This window comes from Rutidosis leptorrhynchoides, chromosome 6 (assembly GCF_046630445.1).
Source record: "Rutidosis leptorrhynchoides isolate AG116_Rl617_1_P2 chromosome 6, CSIRO_AGI_Rlap_v1, whole genome shotgun sequence".
Lineage (NCBI taxonomy): Eukaryota > Viridiplantae > Streptophyta > Magnoliopsida > Asterales > Asteraceae > Rutidosis > Rutidosis leptorrhynchoides.
In genome coordinates, this window is record NC_092338.1 from 111828939 (window position 1) to 111850383 (window position 21445).

The window sequence follows — 21445 nt, forward strand, 5'->3', positions numbered from 1 at the left end:
AAGACAGATGAACAAGTTGCAGATATATTCACCAAGAGCCTAAGTAAACCAAAGTTTACAAAATTCAGAGAAGCACTTAGAATGGTCTGCAAGACATCATTGGAAGAAAATTTGCATTGAGAGGGAGTGTTAAAATACAATGCAAATTTAGATAATATGAAATTAGTAATGTATATAAATATCTAGATATTAAAATGTAAAAGAAATATCTAGATATTAATATATATATGAAGAAAAATCTAGATGTTAAAATGAAAAAATCTAGATATTTTTATGTGCTAAAAATATCTAGATATTTATCCATGAAAAAATCTAGTGTGTAGAAGTTTTCATGGAGTAGTATAAATATGGGTGTTGATTTCATTTGTGAGTAAGGTGTGAGTAAGTGAAGTATGAAGTAGAGAAGAAGTGAAGAAGAGTTAGAAGTAGAAGTTGTGAAGAAGTAAGAGTGTGAGTTGAGTCCATAATATTGTAATTGTTTCTTTGTATTAATAAAAGTGTTATTTGTTAAGTTTCTCGGTTAAGCCTTAGTTCGTGTTTAGTGCACTTGTGTTATTTTTATTATATGATCGGCTCTGCCGCCTAAATGATATATGGTCGGTTATACCGCCTGAATGATATATGGTCGACACTGTCGCCTAAACATTATTGTGCACTAAGGATTCATAAAATTAAAGGCTAACCAACGTCAAAGTGTTGGTATAGTGAGTGAGTATAACCTAGGTCCTCTATAGTGGGTGTGTTGGGCTCGTCGAAGCTTTCAACAGACTTGTCAAATGGCTTAAAGAAAATTTTCCCAATCATGTTCAACTGGAATGAATTTCTTATTTAAAGTACGAAATGAATTTCATATTTAAACTACGAAATTAAAGATGAAGAGATGGAATGAGAAGTTTGAAGTAAATTACGATTTATTCGAATATCAACTACGGACTATCGTTTAATCAAACTAATGAGATTGCTAAAAAAATCAAATACCGAATTTCAAACCATATTTGGGATGGAGGGTTATTGAAAAGGGGAGTGATATGTACACAACCAATTTTTATTATGTGTCCATCATGTTTTACAGTGTTGTACAGTACAACATTGTAAAACATGATGGTTGTGTACATAACAAAAATTAGTTGTGTACATATCATCACCCTATTAAAAAACGACCGGACCTGATTTTCATGGATGATGTCCTTCGATTGATTTGATACCAGACACTGGACATGTATGGGTTTCCTGATTGATTATTCCAATTTTTACAAGGGGCGACATTTAAGGGTATTATGGTCTTTAAATTTTGAATGAAAAAGGGTCTAATTTTTTTTTTTTTTTTTTGCTAAACCGGATCAATGATTGGATTTGAGGGTACAAATTATCTATATATCTAATATCTAATATGTAATAGATAAAACTCTGTAGCACTATTCATCAATAGTAATCAGAGGTATTTTCGTCATTTCATTTTTTTTGGGTCTCCAACGATAAAAGAAGCAACTCTCATAAAAGAACCAACCCTTCAATGTTACCTGAAGATGTCGAAAAAAATTCTTTTTTACCAAAAAAATCAACTAACCTTTTTTTTTCTTTTTTTTTCCCTCAAGGATAAAGGAGGCAACTTTCATAAAAGAAACAACCCTTCAATGCTATCAAAAGATGTCGAAAAACATTTTTTTTACAAAAGAGATCAACTAACTTTTTTAAAAAAATTAAAAAAAAATAAAAAAAAACGCTAAAAGAAGCAACTTTCACAAAAGGAATAACCCTTCGAAAAAAATTCTTTTTTACAAAATATAACAAGACTTTTTTTTAACTCGCATTTAAAACGGAGCCCCCGGCGCGAAGCGAGGGCTCCACAACTAGTTTGATCTAATGATCATAAATTTCATGTTAGAGGTTTTTTTAAACTTAATTACATGTCTAAGATTTTCATTCAATAAGAAGGGAGATTGAAATAAAAAAAGAGATAGGTGAATGGTTAATGAGAACTACGAACAATTAGATATTTGATACTTACGAGAAAACTTGTTAACTTGAGAGTAAGTAATGGGAATCCCCGTTTACCCGTCGGAAAACCCGATAACCCGATAGCTAATAAGTAAATTGGAAACTGGCGGGTATGAGTCCAAGTTTGAAATAGAGTTTCTTAATTGGATTCGAGTGCGTTATTACCAAGACCCGGCATAAACCGGACCCGCTACCATCCTTAATATGACCCATATGTTTTTTTAGGATTTATGATTTTATAGTGTGGTCATTAAAATAAATAAAATTAGCCCCCTTACAACCCTTTTGACTTTTGATGATAGATTTTCTGAAAGATTTCCGAAAACATGTTTAAACAAAATTGTGATACTTTTATCCACAAACACCATATATCATCAAGTTACTTACATTGCACATTCTACAGTTGGTCAAATTTCATACACAACATGAATTTTTCCCAGTAATAAAGAAAATATTCTTGATCATCATATCAAGGTCTGAATGCAGAGAAGGCTATAACAGAGTTGTGTCCTCCAAAACCGAACGAATTTGATATGGCTATATAAAAAACATGGTTACTTCAGTAATCTTATATATGTATGGAAAACAAATGAAGAAGATATAAAAACGATTAACTCACCAACATCGATTTCATGTTGTTGTTTTTCATTTGCAACGGTGTCAAATTCTACTACAGATTCAAGATTCTGCAATTATAACAAAGATACATGGGATTTATAATTACATCTAAGAATGAGATATGACTAATTAGGATTCAGAGTATCACTTACGAATTGATTAATAGTAGGATGCAACCATCCTGTTTGAATTGCTTTAATTGTAGCAATAGCTTCAACACCTCCGGCTGCTGCTAAACAATGTCCGATTATAGACTGAAACATAAACAAGAAAATTATTATATCAACGAAGTTTATATTATTAAGATTGACAGACATGGGGAAGCTTACCTTGGTGGAATTAACTTTGATTGTTTTATTGAACTTAAATACTTCGTTGATAGCCTTTGCCTCAGCCACATCCCCCACCATAGTAGAAGTTCCATGTGCATTAATGTAGCTTACCTAACAAGACGATTTTATTTTAAGAAAGAACATCAAAGGAAGAATTCATTTGATATTTTCTTAATATATTAAAACTTGAAACACGAGATATATAGTGATATATATTTGTTTGTAACAATACAAATGTGTAGGTGATCTTTTCCTTACTAAGTTTCTGTATTCCACATCTTCTCACAGAAATCACGCCATCTGTGTTTGGTTTAGAATATATGAAGGTTAACATTTACAATGAGTTTTTATTTTGTGTGTCTTTAGCTTATTTCTTTCTTAAACTTTTTAGGGGCAACTACGATATATTATAACAAGGAACTTTCATCAAGAAATGAAAGAACCAAACAAGAAACAAACCCACTCCAATTCGGATCGCAACAAGAAAACTGAACCAATGTAAGACACACCTAAAGGTATCTAGAAGCGATCCAGTGGAGAAAACAAGTCAAGCAACAAACAAAACCATACAACAACAAAGACAAACCGAAGCTAAAATTGATGCTTATAATAATTTCACATCTTCAATTAAGGAAAAATTTTAAAGTACCTCCTCTACAGAGACACCTGCGTTTACAAGGCAATTCTGCATACAAGATGAAACACCAAACCCATCCGGTCGCGGATTAGTTATATGATAAGCATAACAATTCAATGAACCTCCTAAGAATTCAGCAAATATTGGAGCATCCCTTTTCATGGCATGTTCTAAACTCTCCATCACCTACCAAAATAAAAATAATAAAATATTATAATATGAATCACAAAAATTATATTATTAGAAATGCTCCATATTTGGTGAATACTAGTAAGTCCAAGTGATAAGGTTACCAAAACTCCAGCACCTTCTCCCATGACAAACCCATCTCTATCTTTGTCCCATGGTCTGGAAGCTAATTGAGGATCATAATTTCTTGTGGATAACGCTCTAGTAGCTGAAAGAGAGGCCACACTAAAGTTATTGAACGAACCATCGGTACCACCGGCAATCATCAAATCAGCTTCCCCTTCACGGATATGATTTGCAGCGGCACATAAGCAATAGTTAGATGTCGCACATGCAGCTGCAATCGTGTAGTTTGGTCCCGTAAAGCCAAGGTTAGCCGCAAGTATGGCTCCCGCCTTGTTTGCATTAAAAGAATGCAAAACATCTGGAATTTTCACATAACCACTATCTACCAAACAATCCCAACTCTTTGAAAATACAGAGAGGAACCCTAATCCTGATCCAAGAATTATACCACTTCGCTCCTTATTGATTTGCAAACATCATACGTTATTGTAACCAGTAGCGGCACTAATAGGGGTAGGGGTTGGCCCAGCCACCCCTAACTACGTTAGTGTATTTAAGATGGTATTTTGTATTAAGGGATTATATATCGTGATGTCATCAAAGTTTATTTTTTTTTTGTTTATAGGTAATTCATATTTGAAAATGATTTTGTATACCACCCAAGTTTATCTGTTCGTGATTTTGTAAATCATTCCTTGTCTAATCCAAATCAAGATTTCGTGTAACCCGCGGCTAATAGGGTCGATGTAGCGACCCCGACAAATCGTCAAGTGACGGCGTCGGCTACGTGGGTCCCATTACCTGATTATAAGTCTTTAAGATAACGTTTGACCAAAATATGTCGCCTTCATTTCAAAATAAAAATTGTTTCAAAGTTTACAAGAATTGTTCAACCAAAAGTTAAGTTACAACGTTATAAGTACGATTGAAATCTAGGCGACACGGTTTAAAGTAAAGTCAAAAGACGCTCCAAGAAATGCATGTATACTCGACATCGGATGCAAGTATCAAATAGTAAGCGGAAGCATGTTTCACATATCGTGCAAGACCTGAGAAAAACATAGAAATCTGTCAACGAAAACGTTGGTGAAATCATAGGTTTAAGTAAGTAGTGAGTAAAAGTAAAGTAAGCCGAACCACAAGGTTTGCAAAGTTGAAATAATAGTAATACATTCTAAAAGTTAATATTCACGAGCACCCAATTATCAAAGCTTAACATTCCGTCCGTTGAATACCCCATAAATTAGTGCTAGAACTACACTGTTCCCGAAAATATATTTCATCCGTAGACGGTAGCGAACCGTCAAAGATGAGGGTTGTCAAACCCATATGGCCATATAACATAAGTTCTCGCTTACACCATCTGATGTAACTAATGATAATCGGATTGAGGATTTCTGTTCTAAACTCGTATGTAGAATGTTTGTTTTCCCGTTCTTGTGTTCGCTTAGTTCAAAAGAATCGTTTATGTTTTCTCATCCCAAAAGTAAGTTCGAAAGAGTAAAAAGTGGGACTATGATCTCACCTTGAGTGCAAGAGTTAATAAAGTACTTCGACAAGTAAACGCGTGCAAAGACAAAGCTAGTCTTGACCTAAACATATAGGTTGTATCAATAACGGTAAACACAAACGGTCAAAGATGTTCAATTAGTCTTATGGCTCGTTACGACTCGATTAATATAGCATGTGAATCAATTTGTCAAGTTTCATGCACGATACAAGTAGTTAAGTATGTTAGAACGATTGTATAATCGTTTGGTTAAGTTTGACTAAAAGTCAAACTTGGTCAAAGTCAAAGTCAACGGGGTCGGGTCGGGTATCCGACAATTTTCCCAAGACGAGAAGTCATATAAGAGCCTAATAGTCAAGTTTCATGTTAAACGGAGTTTTAGTTAAGCGGAAACATTTTTGTGACATTTAAAAACAAAAGAGAGTGGCCTGGGGCTTTTGCGCGGCGCGCACTGGGTTGCGCGGCGCGCACCCAAGTGCAATTTCTGGTCAGAACTCAACCAAGAAGGCAAACATCTGGGATCTCTGATTCTGCGCGGCGCGCGGGTAAATGCGCGGCGCGCAATACCTGGGAATCATGCAGTTTGCAGAAAAATGGTCCAAGTCACGAACCAAAATACAATATAACACATTTCATGCACCGAAAACACTTAAAACGCATAACCTATATCATTAGAAAGGTAATTTGACAAGGAAAACAACTAAGCACATTTCATCAAGCAATTCATCACTAACGACAACCAAAAACCGCATTAAACGTTCATAATCAAAGTTTCAAGTTCTAAAACGCATTTTATGATTCGGGCAACCAATTTACATGTATGATATGCCGTTTTGAAGGTAATCATACACACATTGCAACAAAATTCTTATCTACAATATTTCATAGCATTTGGTGCATCAAAAGTTCATCTAAAGCTTATCAAACCCTAATCCAAGTTCACAAAATCACTAATCATGTTCTTGGAGTTTCCTTAATCAACCTATACATCAAAACGAAGCTAATGATACTAGTAACACTTTTAAAACATGCACTTTAACAATCTAACAACATTTGATCATCCAAAATCAAGGATTTAGCAAGTAATTTTCATATTGAACTAGTTACACCAAAAACAACGAATCGAGCATACTAATTACATACACGACATCACAATGAGCCATAGACACTAATTAACAACTTTATAACTCAAAAATCTCAAGAACACATAAAATTAGTGATTTTAGAAAGTTACCCAAATGAGATGAAGTTGGTATCAAATTGAAGAGGATGAAGAGAGGATTCCAAATATGTATTTTGTTTTGGTTGAAGCTTCCAAATCCGAATTTAGATGATGATTCTTTGTAGTGGTGTTTGAGAGAAAATTGGAAAGTATAGAAAGAAAATGGAAATGAAAATGAAAAGGAAAATGGGGAGGTGGGTGTTGACTAGTCAAGCTAGTCACATCTTTGCTCCAATGGCGAAACTAGTCCCTCGCGTTCGGTTGCGGGTGCGTGAATTGACCAAACGAATTATTTTAAATTACACGGAAGTACGGGAGATATTAAAAATCCGATAACGAGAATATTTAAAATGTTACTTAACAAAGGATACGAATCTAGATATGAAGGGTATTATTTAAAAAGAAAAAAGACGGGCGTTAAAATAATTTAACGGAAAAATGCGGGATGTTACATTATCCACACCTCAAAAGAAATTTCGTCCCGAAATTTAGTTGGAAATAATAATCGATACCTCTCACTCGAGACCGGAGATGTCAATGCTATGAATAAGTGAAGGTACGTCCTTGAGTGTTCTCATGAATTTGGATTTTTACGATCCCCGGTTTCAACTGGTTTTCCTATGAAGAGAAGTTTGTCTTCAATAGTTGGTGCATTTAGAAGAATTGCACGTTCCTGTTCCGCAGGACACGTTTCTATGTTTGTTACACAAAATGTAAGGTAAACGGAAACTTAATTGAGTCGGAAGTTCTAAACGGTAGGAAGCGGTTCCAATGCGCCCCAAGGTTTCAAAAGGTTCAATATTGCGGCTATAGCCTTTCTCGATTTCCCAAAATGGATTACACCTTTCCAAGGTGCGGTTTCTCAATATTACGCGGTTACACACTGGGATTTGTGAGGTTTTCATCTAAGTTTGGTATAACTCTTTTGGCGACTACGGATCGTCTCGAGCCCTCCTCGGATTTGAATGATTTCAATTGTTGTTTCTTGATGGAGTTCAGATTTCGGTGGTTGATGCTTTGGTTAAATGAACAGGGGTATGACATTAGCGGTCATATAGGGTTTCGGAAAGTGCGCGTGAACACACGAGTGGTAACTACTGTTGTAAGAGTGATCTACTGAAGGTGACAATACGAGTTTGTGACATGTCTTTCCAAGACGTAAATCGTTCGTTTGTTCGGTTCGTCGGGTTGTGGAAGATACGCGGTACACATGTCTAAGTGGGTTTCCAAGGTTTCTTGCAAAACTAGAAGCGATACGAGTATTTTGATCCGAGGTAATTGGCAATGGTACACCGTGTTAGAATAGGATCTCTTAAGATATGTTTGAACAAGTCAGTTAGGGTTCGAAAAAAAAAAAAATATGTTCGTTAGGACTATTCACCCTCGTGGCGAATACTAAGGTAATATGAGGAATTTCTCTATCCATGGAGAAATGTTACAAGGAGTTCCCTTAAACGGAAGTGCGAGCGATAAAGATAGGAGTGAAACGAGGACTTAGAATATGGTGACTTTACATCTCGAGGTCGCCATAACGTGCCTCTAGTTGTCAAAAAAAAAATGAAGTCTGAAAGAGAAACGAGATAGTACACGTAATTGTATAGTTCGGGGTTGAATAATGGTTGGACGATTATCAGCAACGCAAGGGCGTTAAGTCAAAGAAGAGTGAAGTATCGTTGGATTGTGTGTTATCTTAAATTCCAGTAATATCAGACGGTAACGGTGAAATAACATAGGTATGTAGTGTGGTACGTGATGACGAGAAAGTTGATCGGATCCACAATTTAGTATTCGAATCCTTCGCGCAAAATAACGAATTTTAGTTACGTTGATTTTGAGTCGAGAGAGTATGCCTTTCGGCGTTCAAGTAGAAATATTTCCATGTTTGAGTTCCATCTAGTGCTATACGAATTTAGCTAGGAAGGTTGGTGTGAAGAATCACGTTCAAGGCTCAGACATGAAGAGGTTTAAAGTTGTGTAACACAAGAAAAGTCAGAAATGAATCTTCGGTAACAACCGGTGAGATCTAAGATTTTTATGAATACAAGTCTGAGTTGGGAGAGTTTCCTGATTACATGTGGCTTGATTTCGAGATTGATTGTAACGACCTGACCATAAACATCATGGTCTAGAAAATTGGACTTCGTTCAACAGAAATTCTCACTCAGAGACTTTGGTATAGAGTTGCTCTTTTCTCAAAAGTTCGAGCTTAAGATGGTGATGTTGTTCGTTTTCCTTCTTTACTTGAATAAGTTAAGATGTCATCTATAAATACGATAACAGATTAGTCAATATGAATTTGCATACGCGGTTCAAGAGGTTTATGGATACGGGCGAGCCCTAAATAAATCAAACGGTACTAAGAGAGATTTACAACTAACGTTGCGAGTTCGGAAAGTGGCTTAGGAGACATCGTCTCACTTAACCCCCAATTGATGATAACCGGAACGGAGGTCGATTTGGAACATACGGGATTCGTGCAAATAATCATGAGGTCATGGATGCGAGGGAGAGGGTATCGGTTTCCAACCGAAAATTTCTTAGTTCACAATAATCTATACATAAATGTAGGGCAACAATTTCTCCTTAATGAATAGGTTTTGAGTTCCTTAGTTCTATTGGTGTCGAGTTCAATTTCTTAACGTATATCCTCCGATAATATTTATAGGCACACAATATTTTTCCGTTGGTCGCTTAAATCGCCTAAATAGTATCTAGGGGAAAAGATGGAAGGTAATGAGTACAAGTCAAAGTCTTGGTTGTAAAACGTCTAGCGGTAATCGAATCGAACAAGTATGAAGTATACGGTTTGTTGTGAAGAAACGTACCCGTGACTAGCCCATCGTCGTCTCGGGCATCCTAGGTGTCGATGTTGAAAGTTCAATGGCGTGCGTTGGGGTTGATTTCTTCTTTGGGCACACATTCCTAAAATGACCCAGTTGGCCACACTCAAAGCATGCACCCGTCCTGTGTGCGTTGGGCACCCTTCGAGCGACGGTAACGGTACCCTTACAGACATGGGCCACATGGCCACTTCTTTGACACTTGACGCAAAATGGTTTGCCACATTCACCAAAATGATGTTTGCGACACTTGTTACAGTGAGGTAGGGTTCCGGCATACCCCTTCTTGCCGCCGGGGGTGAAAGGCTTCTTGGAAATGTTGTTATTGTTGTGGTTGCTTGGTTGCGAGGCTTCCCATTTTCTTTTGTTGTTACCCGGGTGGTTCTCGACCATTCGTACCGTTGCTTCCATTTCATTCACCGTTTCTAAAGTTTGGTGGGCCTTTGTTAAAGCCTCTTGTAGGTTAGTGGGTTGGGATGCCATTACCCCGTGTTGAATGCTCTTAGGGAGGCCATCCATGTAAAGTTCGACTCTTAGGGATTCGGGAGTCATGAGATTTGGACACATTGAGACTAGTTCGGTAAACCGTTGATTATAAGCTCCGAGGTCATTCCCGACCGTTCTTAAATTCCTTAGCCCTTGCTCGAGCCTTCGAGTCTCATCGCGCGGGAAGTATTCGGTGATCATTCTTTCTCTTAATTCGGTCCAAGAGAGTGTAAGGGCTTCATCGATACCCACTGATTGTACATACGTGTTCCACCATGAGAGAGCGATACCGGTAAGAGTGAGGGTGGAAAACTTGACCTTATCTTGGTCCTGACAACCGCTTATGCTAAAAACGGATTCTGTTTGTTCAAACCATCGGGTGAGAGTAACCGGTCCCCCGGTTCCATCGAAAGTGGGAGGATTGTACTTCATGAAGTTCTTGTAGGAGCAACCTTCGATTGAATTACCGGCTCCATGATTGTTGTTGTTAGAAAAGTGATTGGCCACGGCCGTACCCACGGCGGTGGTTATCATTCGTTGAAGAGCTTGTTCTAGAGTTTCGAGAGGAGTGTTGTGTTGACCTTGGTGAGCCATTGTTCCTTCATGAGACAAGAATATCGTTGGTTAGTATTTTCAACAATACTAACCGTGGCATGGAATAAGGATAGAGAGAAAATTTTCCTTGACTCGTCTTAAATTCTCTATGTCATAATGTCGGAACGTCCATGTGAATCACCGTAATATAATCCCGGAAATTATATTACCCTGATTCTCATGTGCATTTAACATTACTTCATAAAGTCAAGGTGGCGCATCAACAAAATTTATCAACGTAAGATCAAGATCGAATACGAGTTAGATATGATAGAAGAGTTCGAGTATAAATGCACAATTAGTCAAATAATTCCTACTTCAGTCTATATGCCGGTTGTAGTCTAGATTCACCTATGTACCCTATGACTCGGGGTGGACACAAATGAACTCTAAATCCCTACAACCAAGGCTCTGATACCACTTGTAGCGACCCCGACAAATCGTCAAGTGACGGCGTCGGCTACGTGGGTCCCATTACCTGATTATAAGTCTTTAAGATAACGTTTGACCAAAATATGTCGCCTTCATTTCAATATAAAGATTGTTTCAAAGTTTACAAGAATTGTTCAACCAAAAGTTAAGTTACAACGTTATAAGTACGATTGAAATCTAGGCGACACGGTTTAAAGTAAAGTCAAAAGACGCTCCAAGAAATGCATGTATACTCGACATCGGATGCAAGTATCAAATAGTAAGCGGAAGCATGTTTCACATATCGTGCAAGACCTGAGAAAAACATAGAAATCTGTCAACGAAAACGTTGGTGAAATCATAGGTTTAAGTAAGTAGTGAGTAAAAGTAAAGTAAGCCGAACCACAAGGTTTGCAAAGTTGAAATAATAGTAATACATTCTAAAAGTTAATATTCACGAGCACCCAATTATCAAAGCTTAACATTCCGTCCGTTGAATACCCCATAAATTAGTGCTAGAACTACACTGTTCCCGAAAATATATTTCATCCGTAGACGGTAGCGAACCGTCAAAGATGAGGGTTGTCAAACCCATATGGCCATATAACATAAGTTCTCGCTTACATCATCTGATGTAACTAATGATAATCGGATTGAGGATTTCTGTTCTAAACTCGTATGTAGAATGTTTGTTTTCCCGTTCTTGTGTTCGCTTAGTTCAAAAGAATCGTTTATGTTTTCTCATCCCAAAAGTAAGTTCGAAAGAGTAAAAAGTGGGACTATGATCTCACCTTGAGTGCAAGAGTTAATAAAGTACTTCGACAAGTAAACGCGTACAAAGACAAAGCTAGTCTTGACCTAAACATATAGGTTGTATCAATAACGGTAAACACAAACGGTCAAAGATGTTCAATTAGTCCTATGGCTCGTTACGACTCGATTAATATAGCATGTGAATCAATTTGTCAAGTTTCATGCACGATACAAGTAGTTAAGTATGTTAGAACGATTGTATAATCGTTTGGTTAAGTTTGACTAAAAGTCAAACTTGGTCAAAGTCAAAGTCAACGGGGTCGGGTCGGGTATCCGACAATTTTCCCAAGACGAGAAGTCATATAAGAGCCTAATAGTCAAGTTTCATGTTAAACGGAGTTTTAGTTAAGCGGAAACATTTTTGTGACATTTAAAAACAAAAGAGAGTGGCCTGGGGCTTTTGCGCGGCGCGCACTGGGTTGCGCGGCGCGCACCCAAGTGCAATTTCTGGTCAGAACTCAACCAAGAAGGCAAACATCTGGGATCTCTGATTCTGCGCGGCGCGCGGGTAAATGCGCGGCGCGCAATACCTGGGAATCATGCAGTTTGCAGAAAAATGGTCCAAGTCACGAACCAAAATACAATATAACACATTTCATGCACCGAAAACACTTAAAACGCATAACCTATATCATTAGAAAGGTAATTTGACAAGGAAAACAACTAAGCACATTTCATCAAGCAATTCATCACTAACAACAACCAAAAACCGCATTAAACGTTCATAATCAAAGTTTCAAGTTCTAAAACGCATTTTATGATTCGGGCAACCAATTTACATGTATGATATGCCGTTTCGAAGGTAATCATACACACATTGCAACAAAATTCTTATCTACAATATTTCATAGCATTTGGTGCATCAAAAGTTCATCTAAAGCTTATCAAACCCTAATCCAAGTTCACAAAATCACTAATCATGTTCTTGGAGTTTCCTTAATCAACCTATACATCAAAACGAAGCTAATGATACTAGTAACACTTTTAAAACATGCACTTTAACAATCTAACAACATTTGATCATCCAAAATCAAGGATTTAGCAAGTAATTTTCATATTGAACTAGTTACACCAAAAACAACGAATCGAGCATACTAATTACATACACGACATCACAATGAGCCATAGACACTAATTAACAACTTTATAACTCAAAAATCTCAAGAACACATAAAATTAGTGATTTTAGAAAGTTACCCAAATGAGATGAAGTTGGTATCAAATTGAAGAGGATGAAGAGAGGATTCCAAATATGTATTTTGTTTTGGTTGAAGCTTCCAAATCCGAATTTAGATGATGATTCTTTGTAGTGGTGTTTGAGAGAAAATTGGAAAGTATAGAAAGAAAATGGAAATGAAAATGAAAAGGAAAATGGGGAGGTGGGTGTTGACTAGTCAAGCTAGTCACATCTTTGCTCCAATGGCGAAACTAGTCCCTCGCGTTCGGTTGCGGGTGCGTGAATTGACCAAACGAATTATTTTAAATTACACGGAAGTACGGGAGATATTAAAAATCCGATAACGAGAATATTTAAAATGTTACTTAACAAAGGATACGAATCTAGATATGAAGGGTATTATTTAAAAAGAAAAAAGACGGGCGTTAAAATAATTTAACGGAAAAATGCGGGATGTTACAGTCGAAATACTTGATTAGGAAAGTGATTACACGATTCAAGGAACAATCCGGTGAGTAGCCTCAAGATATAACACTCGAGGACTTACAAAATCACTTTTAAATACGAGTAACCTATAAGCACGAAAAGTTAAACTTGTGTGGCCTACAAAATTATTTTCAGATATGGGTGACCTAGAAAAACAAAACGGTAAACCGAAGTGCCCTCCCGATATAATCCTTTATCTATAGACTATAGATGAACAAGCAAAGTTGCAGATTAGAAATTTGGAGTTGCAGATTGACAATTTGTAGTTGTAGATTGAATTTTAGGTTGAATACATATAAGAAGGGAATTGATATTTCCAAACATGTATTTGATAGATCCAACTAGATTTACTAAACTACCCATAATGATATGTTACACAAATTTCTTGATACAATTTTTTGAAGGGCATTATTGGAAGAAAAAAAAAAGCAACAAATGTGTGTGGATCTATCAATTTAAAGTTTGGAAATATCACTTCCCATATAAGAAACTGAAATTCGAACCTTGGAACGTTGTTGAACATCAAGAGAAGCAAGTTCAAGAGCTTTATTGGCTGAAACAATGGGATAACTCAGAAAAGGATCAAGTCTCTCATCGTCGTTTTGATCAATATAACCATTTGTGTCGAAGTCACGAATCTGACCACCAAACCTGGTTGCGAGCTCTGAAGCATCAAATTTATCTATTAACCCGACTCTGTTTTCCCCATTTAAGAGTCTTTCGTAGAATGTATCAACGTTGTTTCCAGGTAGCGAGATAACACCCATACCTGTAATAACGACCCGTTTTTTGGGATCTTTTCTCGTGATGGGGCACTAAGGGGGGCATTGAATGCTAAAACACGGCAGTTTTTGGTGTTTTTACGTTGTCGTGATTTGATATTTACGAATAAAGACTTAAGGGGGGCATTGAATGCTAAAACACGGCAGTGTTTGGTGTTTTTACGTTGTCGTGATTTGATATTTACGAATAAAGACTTTTTACGCTCTGTGTATACCAAAAGTGGTGTGAACTGGGAAAAGGCTTGAGTTTTCATTGTTGTCTACGGAGTTGTCAAATGTTGCATGGTTAACAAATTAAGGTGTTTACAGTTCTAGAAGCCAAGAGGTATGAAGTCTTGAAAGTCTTGAATAACAATTGTTATTCAGTAAATGTGTAGTGTACAGATGCATTTAATTTAAACACCATAATTTCAAGGCGTTAATTTGGACTTTGGTTATTTAGAAAATTTAAAGAAGCACAAGGGCATGAGCAATTATTAACTGATAATTTGGATAACCAACGGTGTACTTTTTATGACTTCATCTAATCTCATTCGGAACAAGAACTAAAAAATAAACTATGGAGTTGATTAAACTGACCGTTTACTTGATGGTTAGAGTATATGTGAAACAATACTTTGTTAAAGAAAAGTTTCTAAACTTGTGTTGTAGCTCATGTGGTAGTGGTCTGTCTCTTTTAGCAAGATGTTAGTAGTTCGACTCCTGTAGAGTGTAGCATTGCATACAAGGTTGCCCCTTAACCATTGAATTGTACCTAGGGTGCCTTCTGCACCGCGGAAGATAAACGGGTGGGTGGTTTAGTCCCCTGAATGATCCCGAACTATTGTTCAAAAAAAAAAAAAGTTTGTGAAATGCTCCTAAAACCGATGATTGTCGAAATCCGGAGTCAATCCACCATTAAATAATAGAGACATTAAAATTGAAAGATTCATTACAAATAAAAATTCAAATATACATTTCTTTGCTTACCATTGAATTTTGTAATTGTGAAAGAAATGTGACTAATCTTGCAGAGGTGTGAATTCTTGACACGAATGGGGGTTAAACTCACGCTCATATTTTCAAAGAACAGCAAGTAGGGTTTCAACCGACAAATATTTTAGGGTACAACAATAGATATAAGACAGCAAGTAGTAAAGGTTGGCCTAGTTAGGGTTTCAACCAACCACATAATTAAAGCTGTTTTATTGCATAGCAAAAATAACATCAGTTTATTTCTAATTATGTTTTGTACTTAATTTGTAGAGCTAGCTAAATAGTTCTCAACACATCATAATTTTAAATACCTTTACGTTACAATGATAATTCGTTTTCACATTTTTTCTCAACGTGTCAACGTCTTCATTACTCACCCTTGGTGGGATTATTATTTCTACATTTTTCTTTATTAAGAAGATCAAATTTTTTTCCTTTTTTCCTTAATCATTTCTGATATTTTCTATTTTCTATCCTCACAAATGTCGGAAACAAAGTGTCTATGTCTAATCATTCCATATACCTTTTGTAATTCGGATTGCAAACACTAAGCAAGTACCAATCTACATACATTTCAAAAAAATACAAACCAAATTTAGGTGAGATTATAAACCAAAGATTGCTTTAAACCTCTTTAGCAAAACTTGTTTCTGTTGTTGATTATGGTGTTATCTAACTACCATTTAGTTAATTGTGATTTACTTGTATCATCTAGTTTTGCTTAATACGGAGTAACGGTTTTAGAGAATGTGGAGTAGGAATGATAATGGTCACCTGATCCATTGAATATCCACATGATCCACATAATTCGTGATGGATATGGATGAAGCTAAATAAATATGGATACGTATATGGACGAACATAAATGGATATGAATATGGACGAAAAGTTTCATCCATAGATATAGAGGAATATTCAAATGAGACCAAACTTTAAGTTGAGATTCAAGGGACCAATCAGATTGTGACACGTGGCGCGATAATCACATGTGATTGAAAAAAAAATTAAAAAAAAAATAAATTTCGAAAAAAAAAATTTCGAATTTTTTTTTTAATTTTTTTGAAATTTTTTTTTTTAAATTTTTTTTCAATCACATGTGATTAAATTTAACATGCAGTAAATTACATGTGATTGGGCATGCCAATCACATGTGATTGTAAAACCCAATCACATGTGATTGTTGCATGTCAAATCCAATCACATGTGATTGAAAAATAAAATTCAGTAAAATGACGAATAATAACGAATTTCACTAAATTTGTGCTAAAACCTTCAAACACCAAGTTTTGGATCAAAACTTGATTAAATCACCGAATTAAAGTCTAAAATTTTGAAGATATGATCACGAAACGCTAACAAACTTGATCAAATCACCGAATTAAAATATGTTTCCGGTTGAAATTTTTTTTAAAAAATTGTAATTTTTTTAATCACATGTGATTGGATTTGATATGCAGAATCACATGTGATTGAGTTCCACAATCACATGTGATTGGGTTTTACAATCACATGTGATTAGATTTGACATGCTAAATTTAAAAAAAAAAAAAAATTCATAAAAAAAAATTTCGAATTTTTTTTTTTTAAATTTAAAAAAAAAAATTTAAAAAATTTTTAATTTTTTTTCCAATCACATGTGATTGTCGCGCCACATGTCGCGCTCTGATTGGTCCATTGAATTTCAAGCAAATGTTTGGTTTCAAGGGAATACAACTCCATAGATATATCCATTAATACCCGAAATACATATATAAATACGTAAATATAGATATATCTTTGCATATTTACTACAAATGCATTTACCGTTAAATTTGCATTTTGCTTTCAACCTATAATGAAATAACTATGAGATATTACACTAAAACACGTATATCTAACTAAATACACATACAAATTTCATATTTAATCTTTCATGATATATCTTTAATAGTAAATTTAACAAATTGTGTTTTATATTCGACAAAGATTATACATTCTTGTGGATAAATTTTAATTATATCATGTTATAATTATTTTTACTATACCGCGTTTTTGTTTTAATCGCATATTAGGGAATATTATAACATTTTAATAATTCAATGAATATTCATTAACCCGTTTAATTCTGTGGATATATGGATAGATGAACTGAAATTAAATGTATATAGATGAACAAAAATTAAATGAATATAGATACGAATATGACATCACCCGATCAATATTCGATCTATTCTCATAAGCCAATTATGAAGGGTTGCAACGTTTTATGTTAAAATGCCAATAACCGATATTTTCGCTTTATTTGGAAATTGTTGCTTTCTAGAAAAACACGCAGAAACATTAAACAATTTACTCGATCACATATTCGGATTTATGATCTTCTTTCCTGAAAAATAAATTATTCTTCTTGTCTTATTTGTCTTATTTAAGTAAAGATTTCATATTAACCTAAGGTTTAATAGGGTCAAAATACTTCTTTGACAAATTATTAGACGATTCAGGAGGCCAATCCATAATATCATTCCAAACCTTATTTCTAACAGTTTCCTTTTCACTTTCTTTTCACTTTGATTATAGTTTTTCTAGTAAAATTCAAAAGGAAAAACACCAATAGAATATTGCTATCTTCGTATTTTCATAATTAAGCCAAATACTTTTCCAATTTTTCCACTTCCTCAATGCTTCCAATGTATACAGGAACTCGTTGATGAATCTGCAAAAAACAACAGTCTAAGCCAGTGGCGAATGTAGTTGTATGTAAACGGGGTCCCGTGACACCACTAGTTACGGAATTTTTTTTTACAAACGCTTATTAAAACTTTTACAGGACACCACTAAATATAATTGTAGGGACATCACACATTTTCAAGTTTGTAGTTTTAAAATATGAGCTACTAAAAAATATTTACAACTAGCTCAGTTATGATTTTTATAGTATGAGTCACTGGAAATACTCTCCGCGTTTCTAATTTATTGTTCAGTATTCCTTTTTAGGATGTTTCAAATTAATTGTTCACTTTCTTAAATAGATAAGAATAAAAATGTAAAGTTCTTTTATATTCATTACCGTATGCATGTAGGACAAAACAATAGATAAAGATTTGATTAGTTTGGGGCATCCCGAAAAAATACTCAACAATAAATACCAAAATATGGGAAAGAGGGAGTATATTAATAAAATATTTATTGTTTGATGGTGTTTGTAATGACCTGATCTGATCCGACCCGACCCAACTCGACACGTTGAATTTTTTGTTTAAGCAAGTTACCGGAAAAAAAAGAAAAATTTAGGACCCCATAAAATTACGAACCTAGATTCGCCACTAGTCTAAGCAAGAGGTAGTAAAATCATTCAAAAAAATTTAATCCTTACGAACCTCGGTTGGATGGATGTCAAGTACGTGTTGATGTCCATCAGACCCCTTTCCACCGGCTTGTTCAACTAAATAAGTCATCGGTACGCACTCATACAAAAGCCTAACATTTCCATTTTTGCTCTTCATGTCTCGTGGGTACCCCATAAATACCTCCATACAAAACAAAAGCGTTATATGAGAATCACCAACCAAACTACCAATATACCTAGCCGAATAAGGCTTGCCACTAGGACAAGGGTCCTTTAAGTTTCTTTTGATCCTCACCCTGAATATTTACAGCTCCTTGTCCACCAGTAAGGTTCGAGATTCCGGCTCGTTGCACCAACGATGCAATCTGCTTACAAGCCATAAGCCATTGCAATGCTGGACAACACAATGGTAAGTTCAGCATCAATGACAGCAGATTGTTCTTGCTTCAACAGCCAGGTTGTCAATGTCATTATTTGATAAGAACTTGTTTTTGGTTTAGACTCTGCCTCTGATGCTACTGCCATACACCGTACTGGTCCTACGGTGGTGGTGGTCCCATCAGCGGCCAAAGTTAAGCGTCTCTTGGAGCATAAAAATAGGGTGATTTTAAGAGGCGTTACGCGTGATATTGTGCGGGAACTGGAGAAATGGAGGAGGTTTGTGTTGAAATATTCAAGTGAACAAGTGGTGGATGGTAGGTGCCTAACTTGTGAAGACTTTTTTTTTGGCAACTACACCAACCAAGTTTGAATCAATCTGCTACGTGTTTGGTGCCTACAATTTGAGGAATACAAATTAGACTTTTGGATCATGCATTCACAACCTCACCAACCTTCATTTGAGTAGTATAAATAGAGCTCAACTTATGCTCATTTAATCATCCAAAAACACATTCTTTTCTCATCCTAAAATACTTATCCATATTGTATATTAAAAGAGTTAATAGAGAGTTTGTGAGTTTAGTCTCCTAATTACAAGAGATATAAACATTAGTACTTATCCTTGTAATTAGAGAGAAGTGTAATTCCTATTATTCTTATTAGTGAAATGTTTTCTTTCCTTGCCCGTGGTTTTTACCCTATTGGGTTTTTCACGTTAAATCTCGGTGTCTCTTTATTGTCGCTATTTCATTTATTACTAGCGGTTTGCTATAATTCGGTGTCGCTTTTCACAACAAGTGGTATCAAGAGCTAAGGTCTAATATCTAGTGTTATTAATCTACTTATCGTATGCTCTGTGGTTGCCACGGGAGTGGATCGTCCACATCAGAAAATAAGTAAGATTATTTTCACTCGATAAAAATTCTCGGGTACTATTTCTCGTAAAAATAGTATTGTCGAAAAGAAGATTGTAATTATAGCAATGTCTACAAAATTTGAAATTGAAAAGTTCAACGGGAGTAACTTCTCGTTATGGAAACTAAAGATGAAAGCTATCCTGAGAAAGGATAAGTGTTTGACGGCCATCAGTGGACGTTCCGCCGAAGTCACTAATGAAAATTGGGAAGAGATGGACGGCCAGGCTATCGCAAATCTTCATCTGGCACTAGCAGATGGCGTTTTGTCTAGCATAGAAGAAAAGAAGACAGCGAAAGAGATTTGGGATCACCTCGTAAAATTCTACGAGACCAAATCACTCCACAACAAGATATTCCTTAAGAGGAAACTTTATGCGCTACGTATGAATGAATCTACTTCAGTTAATGAGCACATTAATTCTTTGAATACTCTATTTTCTCAACTCGCTTCATTAAATTGCAATATAGAGCCAAAAGAACGTGCTAAACTTTTACTTCAGAGTCTACCTGACTCGTATGATCAACTCATTATTAACTTAACCAATAATGTCCTCTCGGAGTATCTAGTCTATGATGAAGTTGCGGCTGCTATTCTAGAAGAAGAAAATATGCGCAATAATAAGGAGGACAAACAGGCCGGTTCACGACAAGTTGAGGCCTTGGTAGTGTCAGGAGGTAGATCAACGGAACGTGGCCTAAGTGGGAGTCACAATCATGGTAAATTGAAGTCTAGAAAAAAGAAGACTTACACATGCTACAATTTTGGCAAGAAAGGTCACCTGAAGAAGGATTGTCGGAGTTTAAATAACTCAAATCCTCAAGGAAATATTGCAAGCACTTCAGATGATGGAACTGTTTTGATTAGTGAAGCAGTGGTAGCAAATGAAGGCAGAAAGACATTTGTTCATGTCTGGTTATTTGACTCGGGAGCTACTTTTCACATGACCCCTAGAAGAGAATGGTTCAAACAATATGAACTTATCTCAGGAGGATCTGTATACAGTTGCAATGATCATGAACTAAAGATCATTGGTATTGGAGATATCATTCTAAAAATGCACGATGGTACAGTTCGTACTATTTCAAGGAGTACGACACGTGGAGGGTTTGAAGAAGAACTTATTGTCTTTAGGACAATTGGATGATCTTGGTTGTAAGATGGAGATACAAGACAAGACCATGAAAATCATGAAAGGCGCAGTTGTACTTATGAAAGGAGAAAAGGTGGGTGCTAATTTATACATTCTGAAAGGTGAGACGGTACGCGAAGTTGAAGCATCTGTTGCTTCGAATAGTTTAAGTGATAAAGCTTCTATAACATGGCATCAAAAGCTTGGACACATGTCTGAACAAGGTATGAAGATTCTTGTTGAAAGAAATCTTATTCCTGATCTTACAAAGGTATCGATACCTTTATGTGAGCATTGTGTAATCAGCAAGCAGCATCGCCTGAAGTTTAACACATCAAATTCTAGAAGTAAATTGGTTCTAGAATTGGTTCACTCTGATGTGTGGCAAGCACCAGTTCAATCCCTAGGAGGAGCAAAGTATTTTGTATCATTTATTGATGATTACACTAGGAGATATTGGGTGTACCCAATCAAGAGGAAGGCAGATGTGTTTGAAGTTTTCAAAGTTTACAAAGCGCGGGTTGAACTTGAATCTGGTAAAAAGATCAAGTGTTTA

At 35.8% G+C, this 21445-nt stretch overlaps 1 protein-coding gene across 1 annotated transcript; it reads right to left on the minus strand.

Moving 5' to 3' along the window:
- Positions 1-2437: 2437 nt before the first annotated feature.
- Positions 2438-14415, minus strand: LOC139853976 (3-oxoacyl-[acyl-carrier-protein] synthase I, chloroplastic-like). The gene is made up of 8 exons (XM_071843312.1): positions 14377-14415; positions 13893-14194; positions 3879-4317; positions 3598-3771; positions 2946-3059; positions 2769-2870; positions 2618-2684; positions 2438-2535 (listed from the first exon to the last, which is right to left on the minus strand). The coding sequence occupies exons 1-8, from the start codon at positions 14413-14415 to the stop codon at positions 2468-2470; spliced, it is 1305 nt and encodes a 434-aa protein (XP_071699413.1). The 3' UTR covers positions 2438-2467.
- Positions 14416-21445: the final 7030 nt, after the last annotated feature.

Coding starts and splice junctions, on each gene's coding strand:
- LOC139853976 (XM_071843312.1), bottom strand. CDS start 14,415: ATGAAAACTCAAGCCTTTTCCCAGTTCACACCACTTTTG. Junction 4,318..13,892: donor GCTTCTCTTGATGTTCAACA/ACGTTCCAAGGT, acceptor CAATAACGTATG/ATGTTTGCAAATCAATAAGG. Junction 2,685..2,768: donor ATCCTACTATTAATCAATTC/GTAAGTGATACT, acceptor TTATAATTGCAG/AATCTTGAATCTGTAGTAGA.